The sequence below is a fragment of the Xiphophorus couchianus genome, chromosome 16, assembly GCF_001444195.1.
Source record: "Xiphophorus couchianus chromosome 16, X_couchianus-1.0, whole genome shotgun sequence".
Lineage (NCBI taxonomy): Eukaryota > Metazoa > Chordata > Actinopteri > Cyprinodontiformes > Poeciliidae > Xiphophorus > Xiphophorus couchianus.
In genome coordinates, this window is record NC_040243.1 from 10,058,752 (window position 1) to 10,080,009 (window position 21,258).

Here is a 21,258-nt window from a genome sequence, read left to right on the forward strand (position 1 = left end):
ACTTGCATTAGAGTGACTTAGGGCGTACTGCAAGGTTGAGTAGTTGAGCCTAATATCTTTGCCACAAATATGTTTCCACTTTGTAAAATTACTAGTGTAAATACTGATTATTCTGGCATAAAAAACAAAACTGATTCCCTTTTTGCAGTCTGGACAGCCTTCTGCGATGTGGAATCACTTTTGCAGACACGATGGTGGTGTTTGACAAAGAGAGCTCCATGATTGCAGAGGAGGACTACATGGCTGACGCCAAAACGATTGTTAACGTCCAGACACTGTTCAGGTCAATTTCACCCAAACGTTCACTTGCAATTTCACACGCAAAAGTAATATGTTCTTTTTCCTGTATTATGTTTCTTATTTTTCCTGTCCTTTTCAATCCCAGACTGTTTCCAGCTCTTAGTATCATCACAGAGCTCACACATCCTGCAAACATGCGGTTCATGCAGTTCAAAGTCAAAGATCACTATTCCTTGGCTTTGTCCAAACTGGAAAAGGTAAAGTCCAAAGCCGTTGTCTCCTTTTGATTAATTTTATGAGTCAAAAATTAATCAAAAAGGAAATAAGCATGACAAATGCTTTATTTTCATGAAAGTTCATTGTCTGAGTGGAACAGAAATGAATAAATAGGATGGTAGAATGAGCTTTTGCGCTAATATCTGGCAATTTGTTGTCATTGTTAACATACTCAATGACAGCTAGTGAGTCTTGCTCTGGGCATTAATAACAGCCATTAACAAAGCAGTAAATTAGCCACAGTCTGACATCCTCTCTCAAATTGGCCCAACATCATTAGGAAAACCATTGTCTCTCCCTCTTTCAGCAGTAAAAGCTTTTTATGTTGTCTATCAGATTTATTCTCACACCGCATACAAATCAGGGACAGTTGAATTTGCTCTTAAGACTGAATGTCAGTCTGCCTGTAATAAATCCTTAAGTATTGTTTCGGCCTCGCTGGGGGGAGATTTGACACATGAAGAGAAGGTAGAGACTCCTCTGATCCGCTCAGAAAGCCCATAAAACCTGACACCTAGCTGAGCGTCGCTGTGTTTGATCTGCAGAAGGAAAGAGAGAAGGGCTCCAACCTGGTCTTTATGTTCCGCCTGCCATTTGCCGCCGGAAAGGTGTTCAGCGTTAGCATGCTGGACACTCTCCTCTACCAGGTGTCAAACACACTCTCCTTGAATAACAAGCGTCGTTCTTCAGGTGGCTTCTGTCTCAGTAATGACTTGTGTCTCGTTGACTTGTTTGTTGTGATGCCGCGCCAGTCATTTGTGAAGGACTACATGATCTCCATCACCAGGCTGCTGCTGGGGTTAGACTCCATGCCTGGCTCAGGCTTCCTCTGCGCCGTGAGTAGCTAAAGCACAAACAAACAAGTGGCTGGATTTTAGTTTGGGTGGACAGAGGATCGCCTCAGAGACCGATTGTTGTTTTGTTTGGTTTCCAGATGAAGATCACAGAGGACGACCTGTGGATTCGCACCTACGGGAGGCTCTATCAGAAACTATGTTCCTCCACAGGAGACATTCCTATAGGCATCTACCGGACAGAGGCCCACAAGCTTCCAGTGTCTGAGGTCAGCCTTGTTCTCATGTCATAACTTCCGTGTTAAACACATCACGAAAACCCCAAATAAAATATCCCTATAGCAATCATCATACAGCAATCATGCTTTGCAAACATGAGTCAGGCCTTTATGCTAAGCAACAGTTTTGGACTGGATCTACTTTCATTAATGCCATTTTTGCCCAATTTAGTTTTGTTTAATTGAGCTTAGCTGAGGCAATTGAATTGAATCTGCTTTCAATTTTGTTCTTGGGTTTTTTGTGACCTCCTGCAGGAGACATTGCTGCACTCTTTTAGTGAAATGGGAAGCTTTGCACACCTGGGAAGGTCCCCCACTGCTCCATGTATTCATCTCTGGATAAAAGCTCTCATTGTGGTTCAGTGGAATCCCGACGCTTTAATATGCATTTGTAACCTTCAGTGACTTATTCTCATCTGTTCTTGAATTCCTTTAGATCAGTGCATGATGTGTTTCTTTTTGAAACCTCCTGCGTGTTGTCAGACAGGATTCACTTAAGTAATTTGTTTACACTGCCAACACATTAGTTTGTCTGGGTGTGGCTTGTCCAATTAAACTCAGTTCTCTGCTTCACTTTCTTCAGCTCATGTTTCAGAGGATCTTTTGTTTTGGTGATTTTTTTCTGTTTGATTTCAGCATGACTTATTACACTGTTAAAACTTAATGAGAACCTATCTTAAATAAATATACTGTATATATATATATATATATATATATATATATATATATATATATATATATATATATATATATATTGTATATATTTCCTTGTGTTTCAAACAGTTCAGAATGGCATTTGGAAGGGAAATAAGCCCCCAGCATTACAGATCCCTCGCCGTACTTAGCAGTAGGGATGTTGCTTGCTGGCAAAAATCCCAGTTAAAGTTTCTCAGCAGAATTTCACCAGAGTCTTGTTGGAGAAATTGTATCCATCTTCACTATCCCCTTCTGTCAGCGTAGGGGAGATTTGTTTGTTTTACTTCCATTTGGTTTAAACGTTTTAATTAGTGCACTTATTGGGGAAGTTTGAGTTCTTCTAGCCATTTGCTGACCTTTGATGATCAACACACCTCAGTATGAATAGAGAAAATCTTTGTTCATACTCCATCGTTACAGCATTTGCTTACAGTCAGGATGATGAATTCCTGCACAGTGAGCTTGTTGGCAGCGTAAGAACCACCATTCATCACACCGAAGGCCAGGATGGGAAAGGTGACCTTTGAGTTCCTGACCAGGTCGGCAATGTGCCGCTACAAAGGAACTCCCTTTTTTTCAGCAGCTGCAGCAGCATTGGCTTTCCAAACAACCAGGATAGTTTTTGCTCCAAATTTGGATCTGTTCTCCATGCATGCTGCCCAGATTGATTATCGTCTGGTATATTATAATTAACGAGTGCAGGGGTAACAGTTTGAGTAATGTGACTAACAGCCTGTGGTGGTGAGACTTGTCGTTGTCCCGGAGCTCCAAGGGTTCATTTCAAGCTTCAGTGGAAACTTCAGTGGTAAAAATCGACCCTGAATGTGTTGTTTCTGTGAGAATCTAACGTCTCTCTGGATTAGATGGTGCGTTGGAGAAAACTTTGACCAGAAATAGGATGATAGGACTACTTAAGAAGAAATGTGGATCAATTAAAACTCATCATGCTGTATTTCTCTTTATTCATACTTCAAGCTTTTCAGTCCTGCTCCTTCATCAGTTGATGTGTGCAACTATTTTATTTTGATTCAACATATTTCTGCTTTAGTTTTACATGTTCTCTTGCCTTTCCCTTTTTGAAGAATGACACACACAGTAAACACTACTAAAAAAAACTTGATATATATATACTGTATATATATTATACATTTTTGAGAGTGAGGTTATGCTATTGTGAAAAAGCTGAACTTGTCTGAAGTGTTAAACATTGTGAAGTGTGCTAAATTTGTTAATTAGAAATTAATGGTTTATCGAAATATATTTCTGTACCTCTTATTTTCTATCTTTGTGAAATTGCAAACAGTTCTGAGGAACTATTAAAGCCATCAAAGCTCTGCAACATGTTAATCAAACCACATTAAGGCAAAAAAGTGTTATTTTTTTAAATGTTCTTCAGTCCCAGGTATCCATCACTGTTGAAGACTACGAGGACACCAGAGAACCCAGAGAGCCCCTCCTGTCCCGCACCGGCGCTCACCGTAACTCCACCTCCTCAGAGCCCGTCTCCACCTCCTCCCACTCCTCGGACCACCCGCTGCTCCGGAGGAAGAGCATGCAGTGGGCGAGACGGCTGAGCAGGAAGGGGGGCCGGGGATCGAGTGGAGCCAAAGGTGGCCCGGGCAGCGCGGCGGAGCGGATCAGCCAGCAGAGGCTGAATCTGTTCAGGCGCTCAGAACGACAGGAGCTCAATTCACTGGTGCGAACGAGGATGAAACATTTGGGCCTTTCTCCAACTGGGTTTAGTAAGTTTCACTTTTTGCTTTGCGCATGCTTTTTCAAACTTTGCACTTCTGCCGTTTGAGCGGATGCAGCTCCTCCTGCTCTGTATCCTGTGCTGAGTTTATATCCTGCCTCTCTAACCTCTTTTCCTCTGGTGTCAGATGGGATGACAGACCAAGGCAACAGGCTGTCGTACATCCTCATCAACCCCTCTCCAGACACCAGGCTCGACCTGCACGACGTTGTGTGAGTGGAAAAAAAAACAAGACAAAACAGTTTATAGGTGATGGCGCTGTAAAGTGAACCCAGCATGAAACCTACAATTAGAACCGAATTCAATTTGCGATCCCTGACTGTGCCCCATCTGCAGGTACCTGATAAGACCAGACCCCCTCTCCCTGGTGCCCAATCAAGGAAGCAGCAGGAAGTGCAGTGCTGGACTATCAGAGAGCCACAGGTTTGATACGCAGGATAGCACCCACCTGTGAAGGAGAAAAGACTAAACTCAGAACACTGCCAGGAAGAAAGGGACCAGCATCAATACAGTCACGAAGGAGAAATCCACAGCGAAAAGAAAAGAGAAGGCTCAGAACCTCTGTGTTTTCAGAATCAGAGTTTTCTGTGCTGGGCACACATGGACCTTTTCTACACTGACTGGAAAATGTTATTTATGCACCTTCCTTTTTTTTCAGCTGAGAACTGCGGACACAGAAGTGCATTTAATGAAAAGCTACATGTACTTATATCTGTTGCTGTGCATGTTAGTACTGCATCATGTACTGTATCCACAGAGAGCATGTGCAGGGCCAAAGGTATTCACATCCCCTTGAAGTTTTTCTCAATCTGCCTCATTACGACCACAAACATCAACGCAGCTTACTGAGGAAATGAGTTTAGCAGTAGAGCTCAGATCACTACACTCCCATACCCCAAAATAAATCTCAAAGTTTAAAAGTGTGTAATTCAGTCCCTGTATTAATGAGGCAGCTGCGTAAAAGACCCTTAGCTCATTTGGGAAACATCAGAGAATAAACACCAAAACATGTGATGACCAAGGAGCACAGCAGAAAGAAGATAAGATAGATCAAATTTTGAATAACTTTGAAGGAGTTAGATTATTAAACAATACTCTAATTTTCCAACATATCAGCACTGATCAGTCTATGATCTGACAGACGTGAGAATGTGGCGTAATCGCAGGGAAGACTGCTAAATGCACAAGGTAACTTTGGAAGAGCTGCAGGAGTCAACAACTCAGGTGGGAAAACCGTTTGGATAGACAACTATTAGTCCTGCTCTCTGCAAATCTGGTATTTATCGACTAGGGGGAAGAAAGACATGATTGTTACAAGAAAACAGTAAGAAGCCTTTTTTATAGTTCTCCACAAGTCATGTAGAAATCCCAGCAAACCTGTGGAAAAAGGTGTTCTATTCAAATGACACCCCAAGCTGAACGTTTTGGCTCACAGCGTACAAATGCAAACACAGATCACCTTGAACTTTCAGTATCTCTATCTGAAACATGATGGGAACAGTATTATGCTGTGGAGATGATTTCCTTAACAGAAACATGAAGGTGTCAGAGTTAAAGAGAAGAAGGATGGAGCTAAAAAGAGGACAGTCTATGAAGGAAATTTGCTGGAGACTTGGGTAGAGATTACAAAAGGACAAATCGGTGAAAAGTTTTACAACTGGTTTCACAAATGGGCAAAATTACAAATGAATGTCACACTTTTTACATTTGCATTTGCAAAATATCTTCCATTCTACGTACCTCGTTCCTTTAAATGTATAATTATCACATAAAAGCTCAATAAAATAAGAAATTTGTGGTTGTAATTTGAGAAAGTCTGGAGGTGTTTAAGGGTTGTGAATTCCTTTGCAAGGCACTGGGCATACAGTGGCATGCAAAAGTTCGGGCACATATACTTAATGTTTCAGTTTCTCTTAATAATTAAGTGAGTCAAAAGTGAGTCTTGGGATCCAGTGTCCATATTTTAAGAGCAGATGATGGAAATTTAAAATCGTTCAATTTTCTGGCCTTTAAAAATAAGATAAGCAATTTCCGTAAAGCAGAAATATATCATTGGGATAGCATGAACTGTGGTACTCAGGTTGTTTTTCCTCCCCTCAACAGATTACTAATTGAAGTGACCAGAATTGTGTGTGCCATATGTATAGTGTGTCTAAGCATGTGAATGGATATGTACATGTAGTCACAAAGCCTGAGCGAGACACTGCCAATTTTATGTGGACTGCCAAAGGAATCTGTTGCCAAATGAGCATCAAGGAAATGTGTGTGGTGTCCTTTAAGGTGTTTTGTCTTCTTCTGTGTCTTTTAGCATTTTTCATCAAAGCCAACACCCCTCTGATTCATATTTTTGTTTCTACGCTCACCAGCAGCGAAAGGATCCAAAGAGCTCCAGTCTCAGTTATGGACACGTTTAGACTCCAAGCTTTACATCGTCACTGTCGGGCAGTCGTGTTACTCTCCGGAGCATTTCTTTGCTTACGTGAGCTCTCTTGCAACAAGTCTGACCTGAAGTCATTTAATTTCCACTTTTATTCCTTAAATCCTCCACTTTCCAGCCGTCCTGCCACCAGCTTATTTTTGTTGATGTGTAATGAACGGACAAAACAGTTTGGACATAATACACTGTAATATAAAAGCACTTATGCCAACAGCTCTGCAGTACACACCTCTTTTTGAAAAGCTTTTCATGTATATTGGAGACCATTTCAAAGGGGTGTTTATTCAGCTTTCAGTTTAGAACGATGAATGAAAATAAAGTTTAAATGTATTTATTGCTATGAATTTTCACTTATATTAAATATTAATTTTTTAATTTAGATTTTTTTTAATGTTAGAGGTGGGTTTCAGTCAAAAAGCCCTCATATTTCTCTAAAAAATGAAAACAAACTATTCACATCCATTAATTCATAGCCTGTCAGACCAAATCAATCTGTTTTATCAAAGTAAATCATTTGGAAAGCTGTTTTGTTATCAAAGGCATTTGAGGAAAAGTCTAAATGAGACTATTCACACAGCAATGGAGGAACTCACACTGACATTGTCAAAACAACAACTGTAGATTCACTGCAATCATAGCAGAAAAAATATGTACATATTAAAATCACGTATTACTTGTCCCTGGCTTATTAGTGCTTGATGTCAGATTGTGCAGCTCGGAGGGCAGTCGCTCACAGGAAGAGGTTCACATCAGCACATCATCTGATCTTTCTGTTCCAGATGGAGAGCGTGATCTAATGGGGTTTCTCGTGTTGCTGAATGAGGCCAAATTTGGGTCATTCCTGCTTTGAAGCATCGACAATCTGTGCGATTCACACCCAACATCCAGTGTGTTGTCTCCGAGGCATCACGCAGTGCTGCACCTTGTTAGTCAAAGCTTTCATCACATTTTATGCCCATCAAGGTCAATGGGGTTGGCATTCTCTTCGTGTTCGTAACCAAGAGGTACTTTGTTTCTCACAGCTTTGAAAAGCAAACTTTAATAAGTCTTCCTGTCTGTACCTGGCTTGTTCACACAATATTCTTTTTGCTTTTATTTGCCGTCCCGAGTGCCAATTAGTATGCTTAGGAGTTTGCCTCTTTTTTATGACCAGACCTTATTATTCGTGTCAGAACATTAGTCGGGTCAAGGTAAGGCAAGAATGTTTGTTTACCAGCATAAATTTGAAGTGGCTTCCAAGAAAATAAGGTAAAAGAGATAAAGGTTAAACTATAACAAAAGGGTGCAAAAGATTAGGAATCACATAAAAAAGAAACAGTTAAGTGCAAATTGAAAACAAAAAGCTATGCGATAATAAGAAATAAACTAATATTTAACCTTTACAGGTACAGTAATCTACAGCAAAGTCATTTCAAACACAACTCCTCTGCAGTAATTTATAGGTTGGTGTGATTATATGTGGTGAGGTTTTTTTTTTTGTTTTTTTAACAGAGACCAAGACAATTTTATTATAATCTAAGTTACTGAAAACAAAAACCCTAAAGCTAATTTTGTCGTAGATTTTCTGTGGATATGAAAGTTAGCATGCTAAATCCATAAGCATGCTCATTTTTAAATTGATCAAGTCTAGTCGAGTACTGACCTTTAATCTTCTTTGTTGGGCCCTAACCAAAGATTTCTGAAAGTTATGCATTACATAGGCAGACATTCTTATCCATTCACTCTTGTGGTCATATGTTGACACAGAAATATAAAGTTGTGTGCAAGCAGAGAGATACTGTAAAATATTCTAGTCTTAGTAGAAATTAAATGAAAGTGGTGTGTGAATGGAGCCTTGAGGAACCTCAGAGGGGATTATTCCTGAAAGGAATCAGTAAAAACCCAGAGATGAAGAAGGATGCCAACGATCCTCTCCAATAAAATCAGTGAACTGATGAAACTACAACTCAGGTGAGTCTTACCTTTAGTTTTTGTTGTTTGTTTTTTTTTTACTTGTATTCAAACTCTTTAAACTCTGTTGGAAAATATTAAATTACTGAAAAAGTCAATTGTCTGTAAAATCAACGGGACAGGTTGGTGAAGCTAGTTTATTCCTTTCATAAGTGAAATCATAATTTGATAACAGCTGTTTCTGTTTCACTCGGGTTATTTTTGCCCTGTATTAAAATGTGTTTGATGATCTGAAACATTTGAGAGTGAAAAAACCCCCAGCAGAAACAGAAGACATCTGTAGGAGAGGGAAGCATTTTCTCCTGTATGATGTCCTCTTCTGCCTGCTGCTGATGCTCCCGTCTCTGTCGGACAGGTTTGACCTTTGTAGCGTGAATAAATGCGCCGCAGGAGGGCTCTCATGTGAGGACAGCCGGACTCAACCTGCTGATAAACAATGCAGACTTTCTAGACAAAAGGACTCGCCATGATGCCAGTCCTGATGACACACAGGCAACAGTGTCACTGGTATGCCATTAAAGGACAGGGCGGTTCTAAAACACAGAACTTTAATGTAACGTTAAAGGTTTTTATTTCCTTTTATTGCCAAGTGGCAGCTAAGAATTCAGATATGTTAAATCAACTGTCCCTGCTGTTTTTCCTCTTTTTGTTTCTTATCTCATGTTTAAAACGACAGCTCTACTCCCCTCCTGTCTCCACCCAGTGACATGGGTGGAGACGAGTTCAGTGGAGAACTTTCTGTTGTCCTGCAGAGTAAGTTTCTCCAAATAAGGACAAAATCAAACAATGTAGAGGAAGCAGTTTATTCACTGACAGTCATACAGGAAATGTCAGGACTTATGATTGTGCGTGAGTTCTTGTAAAAAGAAAAGTTACAAGTATTGTTCAGTCTCCATAAAATAAAAAAACTGCAAAAAAAATATTTGAAAAAATGAAGTCAAGTCAAAATGAGACTATTCGGGTTACCAAAATGTTTATTTTTACTGGAAATTATTTGAATGTTTTGGAAGAGCCCAGTTAGACTTCTGACCTAAATCTGGTGGAGAATCTGTGGAGGGAGTCAATAAAGTTTAGGGAGATTGTAACAAGGTCTTCTAATGTCAAACAGGTCATCACCAGAAACAAATCAGCAAAATCTTAGTGGAAACATGAGTTCTGATTGCTATAACGCCGGTAAAGACGTTTCTGTTGATGACCGAGAAAGGTTTGCATAATTTCTTTACATGTTCCTTACATTAAAATGTAAAAACATTTTTTATTTTATCAAAATGAATGTCTTTTAAGTTATTTTATTATCTTTTAGAGATCTCTGCCTCCTGTTCTATGAAAAATAAACATCTTAGTAAAATAAAGCTTATTCAACATCTAAATCTACCTGTGGTGAGAATAATTTTGGGCTTAATTGTTTTTGTTTTGTTCAGTTGTTGGTCCAAACAATGAAGAGACCGGTGAGGATAAATAACCACATGAATTTAAAAAATAATTAAAATTTTAGGTATATTTTCTGAATTTCCAGCATCATTGAAAGAAACACAATTGCAACACATTGTTAGTTTTTTATTTTTGATGTTTTTTGTTGGTTTTTTTTGCACCAATGTTTGTAGCATTGTTGTCTTCTCAGTCCTTCTGATTTAATGTTCAGGATATTCTTATGAAACATATTTTTGCCTTAAAGAGTGACTGGGAACCCTTGTAGCACATGAAAATCTTGATATCAGTAAACTTTCTTTTATTTGTGTGATTTGTAAGATTAAAATGAAATTGGGTGTAGTGTGAGATTTAAAATGTGTGTTTTTTTTACCACCAGGGCGAGAATGATGCTCTCTCTGCTGCGGCTGATTGAGAAACAGAAAGGCGATTAAAGGAGTTAGTATAAGAGTGTCTGGTGTTAATTAATGTAAAAAAACAATAAAAATAGTACTTTCTTTATATCATGCTCAGTTCACACCTGCCCAAAAACATCATCACATGTGTAATCTAACACATCACTGCTTCCATATCACCAGGTCGCGCTGTTCCACACAGCCACGTTGGCGGGGCAGATCTTCAGAGGTTTGGGGTTGCTCCCATTAATGTTGACTCCGGGGCAGAAGAAGGGATACATCTTTTCAGTGAAAAAGTCAGTGAAGGTGTAGACGGGCTTCATGGTCAAAGGGTTGGAGAAAATGACCTCTCCGGCCTCGTAGTCAAGCTGCACCCTGACCCTGGTCAGGTCGCCCTCCAGGTGGAGCGGCGTGCTGGGCCTCGTCATCGCTGAGTACTCGCCCTCAGAGAGAGAGATCATCCAGAAGCCCCCCTCCGGACACCCCGAAATTCGCCCTTTCCTGTCAATGGTTTCCTTGACCACGCCGAGCATCCAGTCCTCTTTACCGCCCACCTCCACCTCCCAGGCGTGGCGGCCTGAAGTGAAGCCCTCTGACCCCAGCACGAACACAAAGTGACCAAAACGCTCAGGATTGTCTGGGAGCTGCTTGAGGGATCCACTGTTGGCCACGCTGGTCAGGTCTGAGGAGAGCGACAACCAGGAGTAGGCGGTGTTGGGATCCAGGGTGATGGGAGCTAAAATCAGAAGAAAAACAAATCATTTAACCAAGAAATATGAATTACATGAATGTTCCTTTGTGTTATTACACAGACCAATCACTGAAAATATCACAAATTAAATTAAGTGGTTAATTGAGATGAAACCTGCTAAGAAAAGTTTAATTTGTGAGAATATATTTCAGTCTGGTTGTATAATTTTGATGCTGAATGGATTTTTTAAAAATTATTAAATATATCTTTATTACTAAAAGTCCAAATATAATGCGATATCCATCCTCATCTTAAATATGTGATCTTCAGGCTTCCAAGAACATAATAATAAAAGCTCACCTCAAAATAACAAAACTGATCTGGTTTAAAAAGTGTCTGCTGCACACAGCCCATTCAAAGTGGAAAGATGTACTTACTGTACTTAACCAGTTCCACCATGTTTGCCCAAACGTGGTATTTCAGGGAGCTCACATGCTTGGCCACATTTATAAGGGCATCTGACACTTTTTCCGGACCTTTCTGGGGGAGCTGTGCTCTGTGATGACATGTCACAGTAATCATTCAGTACTAAAAAGAATTAGACTGTAACTTGATATATTAAAAGGAAAAAAATAGGGGGAAAAAAACTTTACCTTTTCTTTGTACTGATGTAATTCTGAAAGGACACCACAGACAATTGGGATACTTTATGTTCAGCATGGGGCAAAAGGAGTATTTTATTTTTGCCTGGAGGTAAATCTACTCACCTGAAGGAACTGAGCATCACTGGACGCAATCTCATTCTCTATGGCGATGACGGCGTGGGAAAAAGTCAGGATGTCTCTGGTTATGCTTTCAGACTTCTTCCTCAGCAGCTCCTTTTTCTCCTCATCCTCCTTTTGCAGGGTGGCCAGTCTCACTTCCTCCTCCCGCTCCAGAAACTCCCGAAGCTCCTCAAACTCCTGCCGTATCTGCTTCTCTGTGGCCTGCGTCTGGTTCTGCCATTCATGGAAATAAAAATCATCACTTCAAATATGCTAAACGTTCCTCTGCCTTAATTTAATAATGAAATTTAACTAATATTTGAAGTGCATGTTAGGACTACAATAACTGCATAGTTTAGTTATTGAAAAAAAATGTTTTTCTCCTTTAGACAATGGAAAGGAAGGGGAAATTACATGATTACCTTTCTAGTTGAAGGTGACTGAAGCAGCTCTTTTTCCTCTACAGACGCCAAGTGATGGATGGGAGTTTGCCCAACTAGCCTACATATGTTTAGTGAAAGGGACTCCAGGCCCTTTGACCAGTGGAGCAGGAGCATGTTGTCTACTTAGTGAACCAAATTAGCCCGATTAGGCATCCCCGAGTCAGAGATTTCTCAGCCAGAAGAGGCTAATTTAATAAATCTAGTCTGCTGATGAATTGCTTCCTGGAAAGGAAAGGTTTAGATGCTACTCAATATTTTCAATAGGAGTGAAATGGAGGTTTTAGCTGGATTAGACATTGCATTTGTGTTTTTGTAAACTCACTAAGGCAATGGACTCTGGGATGGCCTGAGGCACCAGCAAGCTAAGCTGGTGCTTGTGCCCAATGTGAAAAACAATTCAAATTAAGCAATGCATTTTTGCAAAGTTGAAGAAAACAACATCTTTTTTTCCAATTAAAAATCTGAAAAATTCTGCCTAGCATTTGCGGTCAGTCCCCTTCACCCAAATGCCTGCAAATTTGCAATTTTAATATCTAGCTTTGCAAAGGTGGTAAAGACACAACATGAAAAGCCCAATGCTCTAAACGTAGTGAAAGGAAGTTACATTTACATACAATCAGTTGTACTGCATTTCTTTCACATTTCTTTTACCAAAGTAACAAGGTTGAATTGAAAATGTGAAACACTTTACAAATCTTTAAAAACCATGTGTCATTTTTTCCCCACTTCACAGACATCACATCTTTTTTGTCTTGAAATATCAAAGTTTGTGGTTGTAACAAGAAAAAAGATTAAAAACAAGAGGTGATTTAATGATTTACAGCTGACCTCTCATTGTCATGCCTAAGTAACGCACTGGTAGAAACTGAGACTTTGATTAAAATACCTGTAAATAACTCTGTCATAACCGTTTAATTATTAGTTTCCAACTCCTGTCTGTGAATGTTTCATAGATTTATCTGAAAAAGTTAATTATGAACCTTCTGGGAACTCCAAAGCATCTAAGAATCTAAAATGTTGTGCTTCTTGGTGTTTACACACTAACAGTGCGTGACTCAGCTCGCGTTAAAGTTACATCAGCAGTCATGCAGGTCGTCTACTGTTTCTTGGATCGGTTTATTGATACCTTGATGTGCACAGTTGTGTCATCACACTCCTGCTTGGCTTCATACAGGCGCCGCAGATTCTTCTTCAAGGGGGTCAGCTCCTTCTTCAGTTCTGACTGGGGGTAGAAAAACATCAGAAATCAGAGGAAATCCAGCCAATATATTTCCATCTGTAGCATCATTAAAGAATTTAAGGGTTTTAATGCTTCAGAGCAATTAAAGTAGGCATTTAAGCTGTACAATGATAGATTACTAATGTTGAAGAGTTATTTTTACCTTCAGATCCTGGGCTCCTTCATCTAGAGGACACATTTTGTGTCCCTGGTGCTTCTTGGAAGTGTGACACACACAGCACAAGACTTCAAAGTCATCCATACAAAAGAGTTTGAGAACCTCCCCATGTGTCGCACACTTCTCCTCCAGCACCACCGCTTCCTCCGCGGCCACGCTGGCCCCCGTCCCCGGCCCGGCCACCGAAGTCCTCCTCTCCTGCTCCCTCAGGTAGGTGTCGGCCACATTCTTCAGGGCCAGGCTGACCGTGGGCTCCGTCAGAGAGCACTTCCTCCTGCAGACCGGACACTCGCGCCGCGCCTTCTTCTTGTTCCAGAACTGCTGCAGGCAGGCCCTGCAGAAGCTGTGGCTGCACTTGAGCACGACTGGCTCCTTGAAGATCTCGCAGCAGATGGGACAAGACAGCTCATCCTCCAGCATGGACCATGAGCGAGAGGAAACGGCTCGTGGACGAAGGGATGAGGTCACCTTGGCGATCAGAGGCAGAGAAAGTTTTCCTGGCTGGGAAGAAGCTCTGGGTCGCAGAGCCATGACCAGTCGTTCTTATAACAGCTTTTGTTGTTCGTAAGAAGAGGAAGAGCTCCAAGGTGGGTCCAGAGAGTAATGTGGCCACACTTTAACAGCAACCTCAGTTATAGATCAACAAAGACTCGCAAAACTGGTTTACTTCACTTCTAGTAAATAACGTAAAGGTCGCCACCCCTCATTTAGCAGGCACAACAATACATTTTTCCAATGAAAAGAGCTTTGAATACTCTAGAAAACAAGTTAATGTATTATTCTGTTAGACCCAGTGTGTATAAGAATTATTTGATCTGCTGTCCATTTTTTTCTTCTTTCAGTATTTTAATTTTTTTTTTGAGCAGCAGAAGCTGGAAAGATAAAAATCTCTATTCAGCTCAGTGAGTGAAATAAAAACTGCCTGGTCTGTGATCCGTCAATGCTCAGAAAAGAGTAAGCATAAAATTTATGGAACACTATCCATCATTGATTATTATTAACTAGACTGCCCAATTTTAACTACTCACTAACAGCAATAAACTGGATTATGTTATACAAGATGTTCTTTTAAAATACCGCATATGAAATCAGGGATTATTGATAAATAGTTATAGAGTACCACAAGGGTCTGTGTTAGGACCTTTGCTTTTCAGACTGATTAATGATTTAACAAAGGACAAGGAACAAGCTGTTGTGAATGTTAATGATTGGATCCAGAGATCTCATTTACATCTTAATTTATTCAAAACCAGGTATGTATTTCTGAAAAACTGCAAATACCACCTGTGATTCTAGTATTTTTTTTAAATACTAAATAGTATTAATTAAAACACAAAAAAACATAATTAGAGCACCACATATTTAGGGGTCATCTTGGATTCACTATGTTGTTGTTAGAGATTTTTTGGTATTATCATTTTATTCTTACTTTAGTTCACATTCAGCCTATAGATCATTGTGATTTTCTGTTTAAAGTGTTCTCTTCCTTACGTGTGTATGGAGGTCACTACTGTCTGTTCAACTTTACGAGAAATAGATAACACTAAGTTTCTCAGACCTTAAATCCTTTTAAAGAACACCTCTTAATTTAGTAACTACTTGTGAGCAGTCGTATTTTGTTTTCTTGACAGTACTGACCGAGATTTGAACTGAGCTCAGACCTTTGATCAGATATCACATCTGGAACTCGGTTGTTAGATGTTTGGGTTAGAAGCTTTATGACCTCTGTTGTTTTTCCTGACTGCCCCCTTGCCTGTTTTTCTCTGGCAATAAAAACAGGAGCTGTTGTGAGGGCAGACCAGAATGCCCTGTGGATTCTTTGGAGGAAGAATTCTCAGAGCCTTCTCCTTTTGCAAAAGCTCCACGTAAAATTCATATACGTTGTCTGTGGTTCTTTCTTTTATTTAGGTTCGAAAGGAAAATACCTATCAGTTGTTTTAACAAGTGAAGCATATTGGGAAAATAATTAAATTGAATCTAATTCTCAATTTATTAGAAATATTTTACCTTTTGAATGCCTCAAGTTATACTTTGGTGCCATGATTACATCTCATTTGACAAATTGCAAACAAGTTGGTAATCGTTAATTTCATAAAAAAAAGTGATTAAGGTACTGGATTTAAAAAAATAAAAATTGTATCATCTAATTGTATCATCTTTGTCAGATACTCTAAAAACTGCTTTTTCCTATGGCGATTCTGATAGTTGGAATACAATTCCAAGCAACATTTCTCAATTCATTTAAAGAAAAATCATAATATTATGCTTCCATTCAGCTTAACTTGTTGCTGGTACACTTGAATTTCTCCACTATGGAACAATAAAGGATATTTCTATTCTAGTCTGAGCTTTTAGATCCAGATTCATTTGCTAAAGGAGGAAATATGCCAAAATTCAGCTTGATATATTTGAAAAGCTGGTTACCAATACAAGCAAATGCTTTAACACAAAGGCTTCTCCTCCAATATCCAATGCCTATTTTGCTGAGAGATGAAATCCTTATTTCACTCAATTACATGCAAATCATTTTTAATTTTACGCTCCTTGTTTTTTTCCTAGACTTCTATTCATTTTCCAAACAATGAGAGGAAACATTTTCCACGTTGGCTCTCTAATTTGCCACCTTCCTGACAAAGGCCTGTAAGTGACCTCGATGAGTCCGTCTAGAGCTATCAAGTGAGCCGAGGTCGATCTGATTACACCAGCCGACAGCCGCTGACAGTGATTTCACCGTCTGAATAAACACCATGCATATTTCAGGAGGACAAAGGAGGGAGAAGAAACACAAACACCCTTCTAGGTGGCTTCTGTGAGCGCCCGTAAAAAATTCAGATGCTAAAGTGGGCAAAAGACAAAAACATCACGAAGAAAGACCAAACAGAAAATGCTGCGTGGGTGTTGTTATTGCGCTGTATTTGAACATGGACCGTGTAACACAAAGCCATCAAAATAATTATTAGTGTTAATTATATCACCCATGTAGATTTATTATCAACTCTGAGGAATGAAACAAAGCTACAAAATAGCCTCTTCACATTTGGATCATCTGAAAATGTTAGAACAACAAAAGGGTTTGTTTCTTTTTCTTAAATTAAGTGTTGCACGATGGAAGCAGCATCTCATTCAGGATCAACATCGTGCATTTGAGCGTTAACAAAAAAAAGACCGACATATCTAAATTAAAAATAAAACAAAATGGATGAAATGCAGATTTTGTTTCTTGTACAGCAATTCCAAACCATTACTGTTTCTTTGTTACAACTCTCTTAGTAATAAAGATGCGACGACATGGTGAAAATGTTCATCCTTTAACACAATTCTTAATCTTTTTTTTTTTTAATAGACATCACATCACCTCATATAAAAACACTAGCTATAAAAAAATAAGTTGACACAGTCCACAAACCAACCTCCTGCTTGACCTTGAGGAACAGGAAGTAAACACTGATTTCCTTTTAACACTGCAGAGTCTCCGGTCTGCTTCACTAACAGTGAGCCGCTTAAGTTTTTAGTGTAAAGCTACGGTTTACTGTCACCTCTTTGTAACAAGAGATTTTATTTCTAACATAAGACCAGATGTTAGGAAGAAATGTAAAATAAGAAATGTAACAGCACATGCTTGTAAAACTGACCCATCACAGTAACATCAAGTGGTTCAGAACAGCACTGTAGCTCAGGGGGGAAGTCACGCAGTGCAATATCTAACCAGGTGAGGCAACGTGCGGCTCATCCTCACCTCTGCTGTTGGTTTGCAGTGCAGAAAGACACATAGTTTTAATATCAAAGATCTCGTTTCTCCCATATCAGACAACAGAGTCGGCGCTCATTCCGCTGCCGGCAACTACAACGTCAACATGCAGGGAGGTTTTCGGTGGGTGGGGGGAGGGGCAGAGGTGGGGGGGGGGGTTACGCAATGTGCTCAACGATGTCATTTCTGGAAAAACGCTGGAAGACACATTAAAGCACTTTAGAAAGTCACGGCAGTCACCTTCCCCTTCGTGTAACCGGACGGCCCGCTCTGGCTCCCAAAAGGGTGGAAATGCACAAAAATAGAAGGAGTGTTGTACACTGGAATAAAAATAAACTCATGATGGTGGTGCTGTGTGTTCTGGTAGTGTTAACACCCACACAGGGCCCTCTGCTCCGTTAGCTCCTGCAGTTACACACGTCCAACCTTCGCGTCACCGATGGCGCCCCAGACGTCGAAAACAAACTCGTCGGGGAAGGCGAAGTCTCCCAGAGTCTCATCCAACGCTTCAGCAAACTCGTCTGGGTTCTTCTTGTCTTTGCCCAGCTCCACCATAGTGGCGGCTGAGGAGAGACAGCAGGTTGTTTAATCGGTCATAAATACAAAATAGGATTTGTGTCTACAGACACCAATTCTTACCCAGTTCGCTGTCTCTGATGCCCATGTAGCTCTCTAGCAAATCATCCACCTTCTCAATCGCTTTTTCCTCAAATGCAGAAGGCTGGCAAAACAAAAATGAATGTGCATAATCAGGTAATTTAGTAAACAAACAACCCAAAACCTCCTGTGATCAGCTCACCAGCTCTTCCACTGTGGCGGGACCTTTAGAGCGCAGACGAAGGGTCCCTCTACCCGTCCCGAGCTGGACCCCGGAGCCCGACCTGGAGCCTGACGACCTCTGACCGATCATATCTGTGTCAAAACATTTCATGTACTTAGCGTAAAGTACACGCATGTGTCTTCGAGCTAGAAACTCAAAAATCATGTTTTGTTTTGAAATACCTCTGAAATCCTTGAAAATCTCCAATTGTTCAACTTTTTATCTGTGGCAGTGTGAGACAAAATCGCCAAATGCCCACTTCTGACAATTAGCTCAGCTTCAGTGCAGTTATTTTGGTCTTTTCAGGTCATTTTATGAAGATACTGCAGCTATTTTATTACCCCGGGATTTTGTGCTTTTTTTTGTTTTTGTTTTGTAACAGGATGTTAAATAATGAACCAAAGCCACAGAGGAAGTCAGTATCAGACTTCCTCTGTCCATGCAGAGGAAAGTCCATGCAGGATTATCTGCTGCAGTTGATATCTTAAAGTAAATTCAGTAGAGAACAAGAAATATCACAATGAGGCTGCATAATTTAGGTCACCAATCTCTCTAACCTACCAAAAGCTTTGAGGGGCTCCACAAGCTTGATGGTGAACATTTTCCCCTTAGGAAGCTCCTTCAGCATTTTGGCAACTTCATAGTGTCGACAGCCAATGAGGCGATGGCCGTTAATGGACTCGATCATGTCGCCGACGTTAATGACCTGGATTTGGTGGATGATGCTCCCCTCCCGGATCCTCTGCAAAGCACCAAAAGTTAAAACATTTCAGGTAAAAACAATCCAGCTCACAACATTTTGTCAATACTGTATGAATATTTACACACAACAATCCAGGTTCTGGCCCTTCTTTGTAGATTTTCAAAACTTTTCTCACCTTGATGAAAGCATAACCTGCTCCGTTGTCGGTGATTGTCAGTCCTAAAGCATCTTCTCCTTTGAAGATTTCTATTTCCTTCTTCTGGCCTTTAATGTGGGCAAAAATGAAGTCCTCCAGCCCAATCTGTCCCCCTAAAAGTTTATCCATGTCCACCTTGTGAGTGTTCAGCGTGCAAAACATAACCTGTGGAGAGAAACTGTACCATTTAGTCTTCATCCCAATCAAAACATCTTACATTTTTTAAAGTCTGACTGACCTCAGATGCTGGGATGCCAAAGGCCTCTCCAATTTTGGCATAGAGCTCTCGCACGTTGCTAAAGCCCTCAATGCGGCCTGTGGGGCTGCCGTGAGCCAGTTGGGTGTGGAAAATCAGCCGGGGTCTCATGTTGTTTGGTGGGGGAGGAAGGCCGTCAGACCCTGCGGCCTCCCCGGCGACTCCTCCATCCAAGCCCTCCATGCCCGGCATGTTGAGACCACCACGGATGGGCTCCGCTTCCTCATTCTCCACCAAGGGGGACGCCTTCTTCCTTCTTCCCAGACCCAGAGGCATTGTGGACGCCGCTCTAGGAAGTTACCCCACAATCCAGACCAACATAAACCTGGAGTGCTGACTCAGCAGCAGATTTATTCAGTGTTTACGTCAAAGCCCTCCAGACCAGTTTGAAAGCTGTATCAGCCGGGCACTGAATGAATGTAGGAACACACACATCAGAGCAGCTCACATAGCTGGGTCTGTGATCAGCTGGACAAGAGAAACAAAAACTCCAGTTATTAATATACATCAAACAGAGCCAGGGAGAATACAGTATTCAATAAAATACAATATAAAAGCTTTAGTATCATGAGCTGCTTCACAAATAAGCGGCAAGCTCAGTGTTAAATCTAAGGAAATATGCTACATATACTGAAGTTACTTCTCATCTAACACCACACTGCAGCCTGGACAATCAATGCATGAGACAAGGCTAACACTAGCTGCTAGCTGGCTTCCAGTTAAAGCAAAACACAACACTTGACAGGTACCCAGCTACAGAGCTAACAGCAAAATAACACTAATTAAACAGGTGCCTGTGGCTTCTTGTCGCCATATGGTTACTAAGAAGTGTTGAGGTTAATTAGCACGATCGGTAAACATGAACCGAGAAGCGAAAACATGGCAGGGCTCGACTTTTAGCTCTTCCTGTTAGCTGAGCAGCCCACTAACCCCCTACCTACTGATAATATTCATAAAATAACCTTAGTCTATTGAAGTACGCTCTTCACGCTGCTCCGCTTCTAGCTGCGATGTTTAGTTATCCCGATCAGACTGGTGGGAAATTACAGCGTGTGTGTTAGTAGCGGTGTGTTGTTGTAGAATTAGCTTAGAGCCAGCCAAGCTGGGTGGAACAATGACGCCTTCATGTAACCTCGTAAAAAACAACTCCTCCCCCGAATACCGAGTGAATAATCTAGAATGTGAAAAGATGGTTTCATTGATTCAATCAATCAATCAATCAAATTTTATTTGTATAGCACATTTCAGCAGCAAGACATTTCAAAGTGCTTTACATCATTACAAACACAGAATCACAATGCAATATAGAATCAATGCAATATAGAATAAATCATAATCAATTGATTATGATTTACATGGTCATTAAATATCGACGGTGGCAGATATGTGAATAAATTAACGCTAAATAAGTAAATAATGAAAAAAGTAAAGGTTTATATAGTGGTGCTTACGAATTCTGATTATTTCTACGGGTATGATTTTTAAAAACACATCCTGTTGCATTTCTCCTTTATGTAATTCTTTTCTGCCCTCTAGCGGTTGATCATTTTAATTGCCACGAGTCAGACTATCACACTACTGCTGCCATTTTTGCCCTTAGTTCAGCTAAATAAAACAAATTTAAAGCCGCAAATATTACATTAACTTTCAAAAAAAGGACAGCTTATAAGTTTTGATAATCTATCTGCCGTTGAGCATTTATTGATTTTTTTTAAAAATAAGTACAATTTTATTACTATTTTTAGGTTTAAAGTTCAGAAAATTTTTATTAAACAGTTTATCTAATGATAAAATATCTACATCTAATAAATGTTGCTGTTAGTTTTAGTATCCTTCTGCAGTGTCATAACATGTCTGTCTCAAATATAGATTTCTATTGGTCTTGTGTAACATTCAGATTTCAAGAGAAATTTACGTTGTAAAGCATTTCTCAAATTTCTGTACTTATATTTAAGCTTCAGCTTCAGATAATTGCAGAAAAGAAATATTTTTG

The 21,258-nt window shown here is 40.1% G+C and overlaps 3 protein-coding genes across 4 annotated transcripts in view; 1 reads left to right on the forward strand and 2 right to left on the reverse strand.

Annotated features, from left to right (window-relative positions):
- kcnt2b (potassium sodium-activated channel subfamily T member 2b) overlaps window positions 1-7,152 on the forward strand; it is a 45,865-nt gene extending 38,713 nt beyond the window's left edge. Inside the window, exons 23-30 of the mRNA XM_028042493.1 lie at window positions 149-283; window positions 386-497; window positions 1,062-1,163; window positions 1,269-1,352; window positions 1,451-1,579; window positions 3,681-4,026; window positions 4,165-4,249; window positions 4,374-7,152. Coding sequence (XP_027898294.1) covers window positions 149-283; window positions 386-497; window positions 1,062-1,163; window positions 1,269-1,352; window positions 1,451-1,579; window positions 3,681-4,026; window positions 4,165-4,249; window positions 4,374-4,491 — 1,111 coding nt within the window. The 3' untranslated portion in view covers window positions 4,492-7,152. The remainder of the gene's footprint in view (window positions 1-148; window positions 284-385; window positions 498-1,061; window positions 1,164-1,268; window positions 1,353-1,450; window positions 1,580-3,680; window positions 4,027-4,164; window positions 4,250-4,373) is intronic.
- A 2,061-nt stretch (window positions 7,153-9,213) lies between these two features.
- Window positions 9,214-14,924, reverse strand: LOC114160091 (E3 ubiquitin-protein ligase TRIM39-like). 2 transcript variants are annotated; one of them, XR_003598715.1, is made up of 7 exons: window positions 13,528-14,924; window positions 13,272-13,367; window positions 11,706-11,936; window positions 11,592-11,614; window positions 11,376-11,494; window positions 10,373-10,983; window positions 9,214-10,259 (listed from the first exon to the last, which is right to left on the reverse strand). XR_003598715.1 is itself a non-coding variant. In XM_028042513.1 (6 exons), the coding sequence occupies exons 1-6, from the start codon at window positions 14,071-14,073 to the stop codon at window positions 10,424-10,426; spliced, it is 1,575 nt and encodes a 524-aa protein (XP_027898314.1). In that variant the 5' UTR covers window positions 14,074-14,924; the 3' UTR covers window positions 9,214-10,423. The 2 variants fall into 2 exon arrangements, 1 of the variants encoding a protein (XP_027898314.1); XM_028042513.1 differs by having other exon boundaries at window positions 9,214-10,983.
- A 1,510-nt stretch (window positions 14,925-16,434) lies between these two features.
- gipc1 (GIPC PDZ domain containing family, member 1) lies at window positions 16,435-20,404 on the reverse strand. The gene is made up of 7 exons (XM_028042514.1): window positions 20,228-20,404; window positions 19,248-19,733; window positions 18,989-19,174; window positions 18,672-18,852; window positions 18,090-18,202; window positions 17,930-18,011; window positions 16,435-17,853 (listed from the first exon to the last, which is right to left on the reverse strand). Exons 2-7 carry the CDS (start codon window positions 19,539-19,541, stop codon window positions 17,702-17,704), a joined length of 1,008 nt encoding a protein of 335 aa, XP_027898315.1. The 5' UTR covers window positions 19,542-19,733; window positions 20,228-20,404; the 3' UTR covers window positions 16,435-17,701.
- Between the last annotated feature and the right edge of the window lie 854 nt (window positions 20,405-21,258).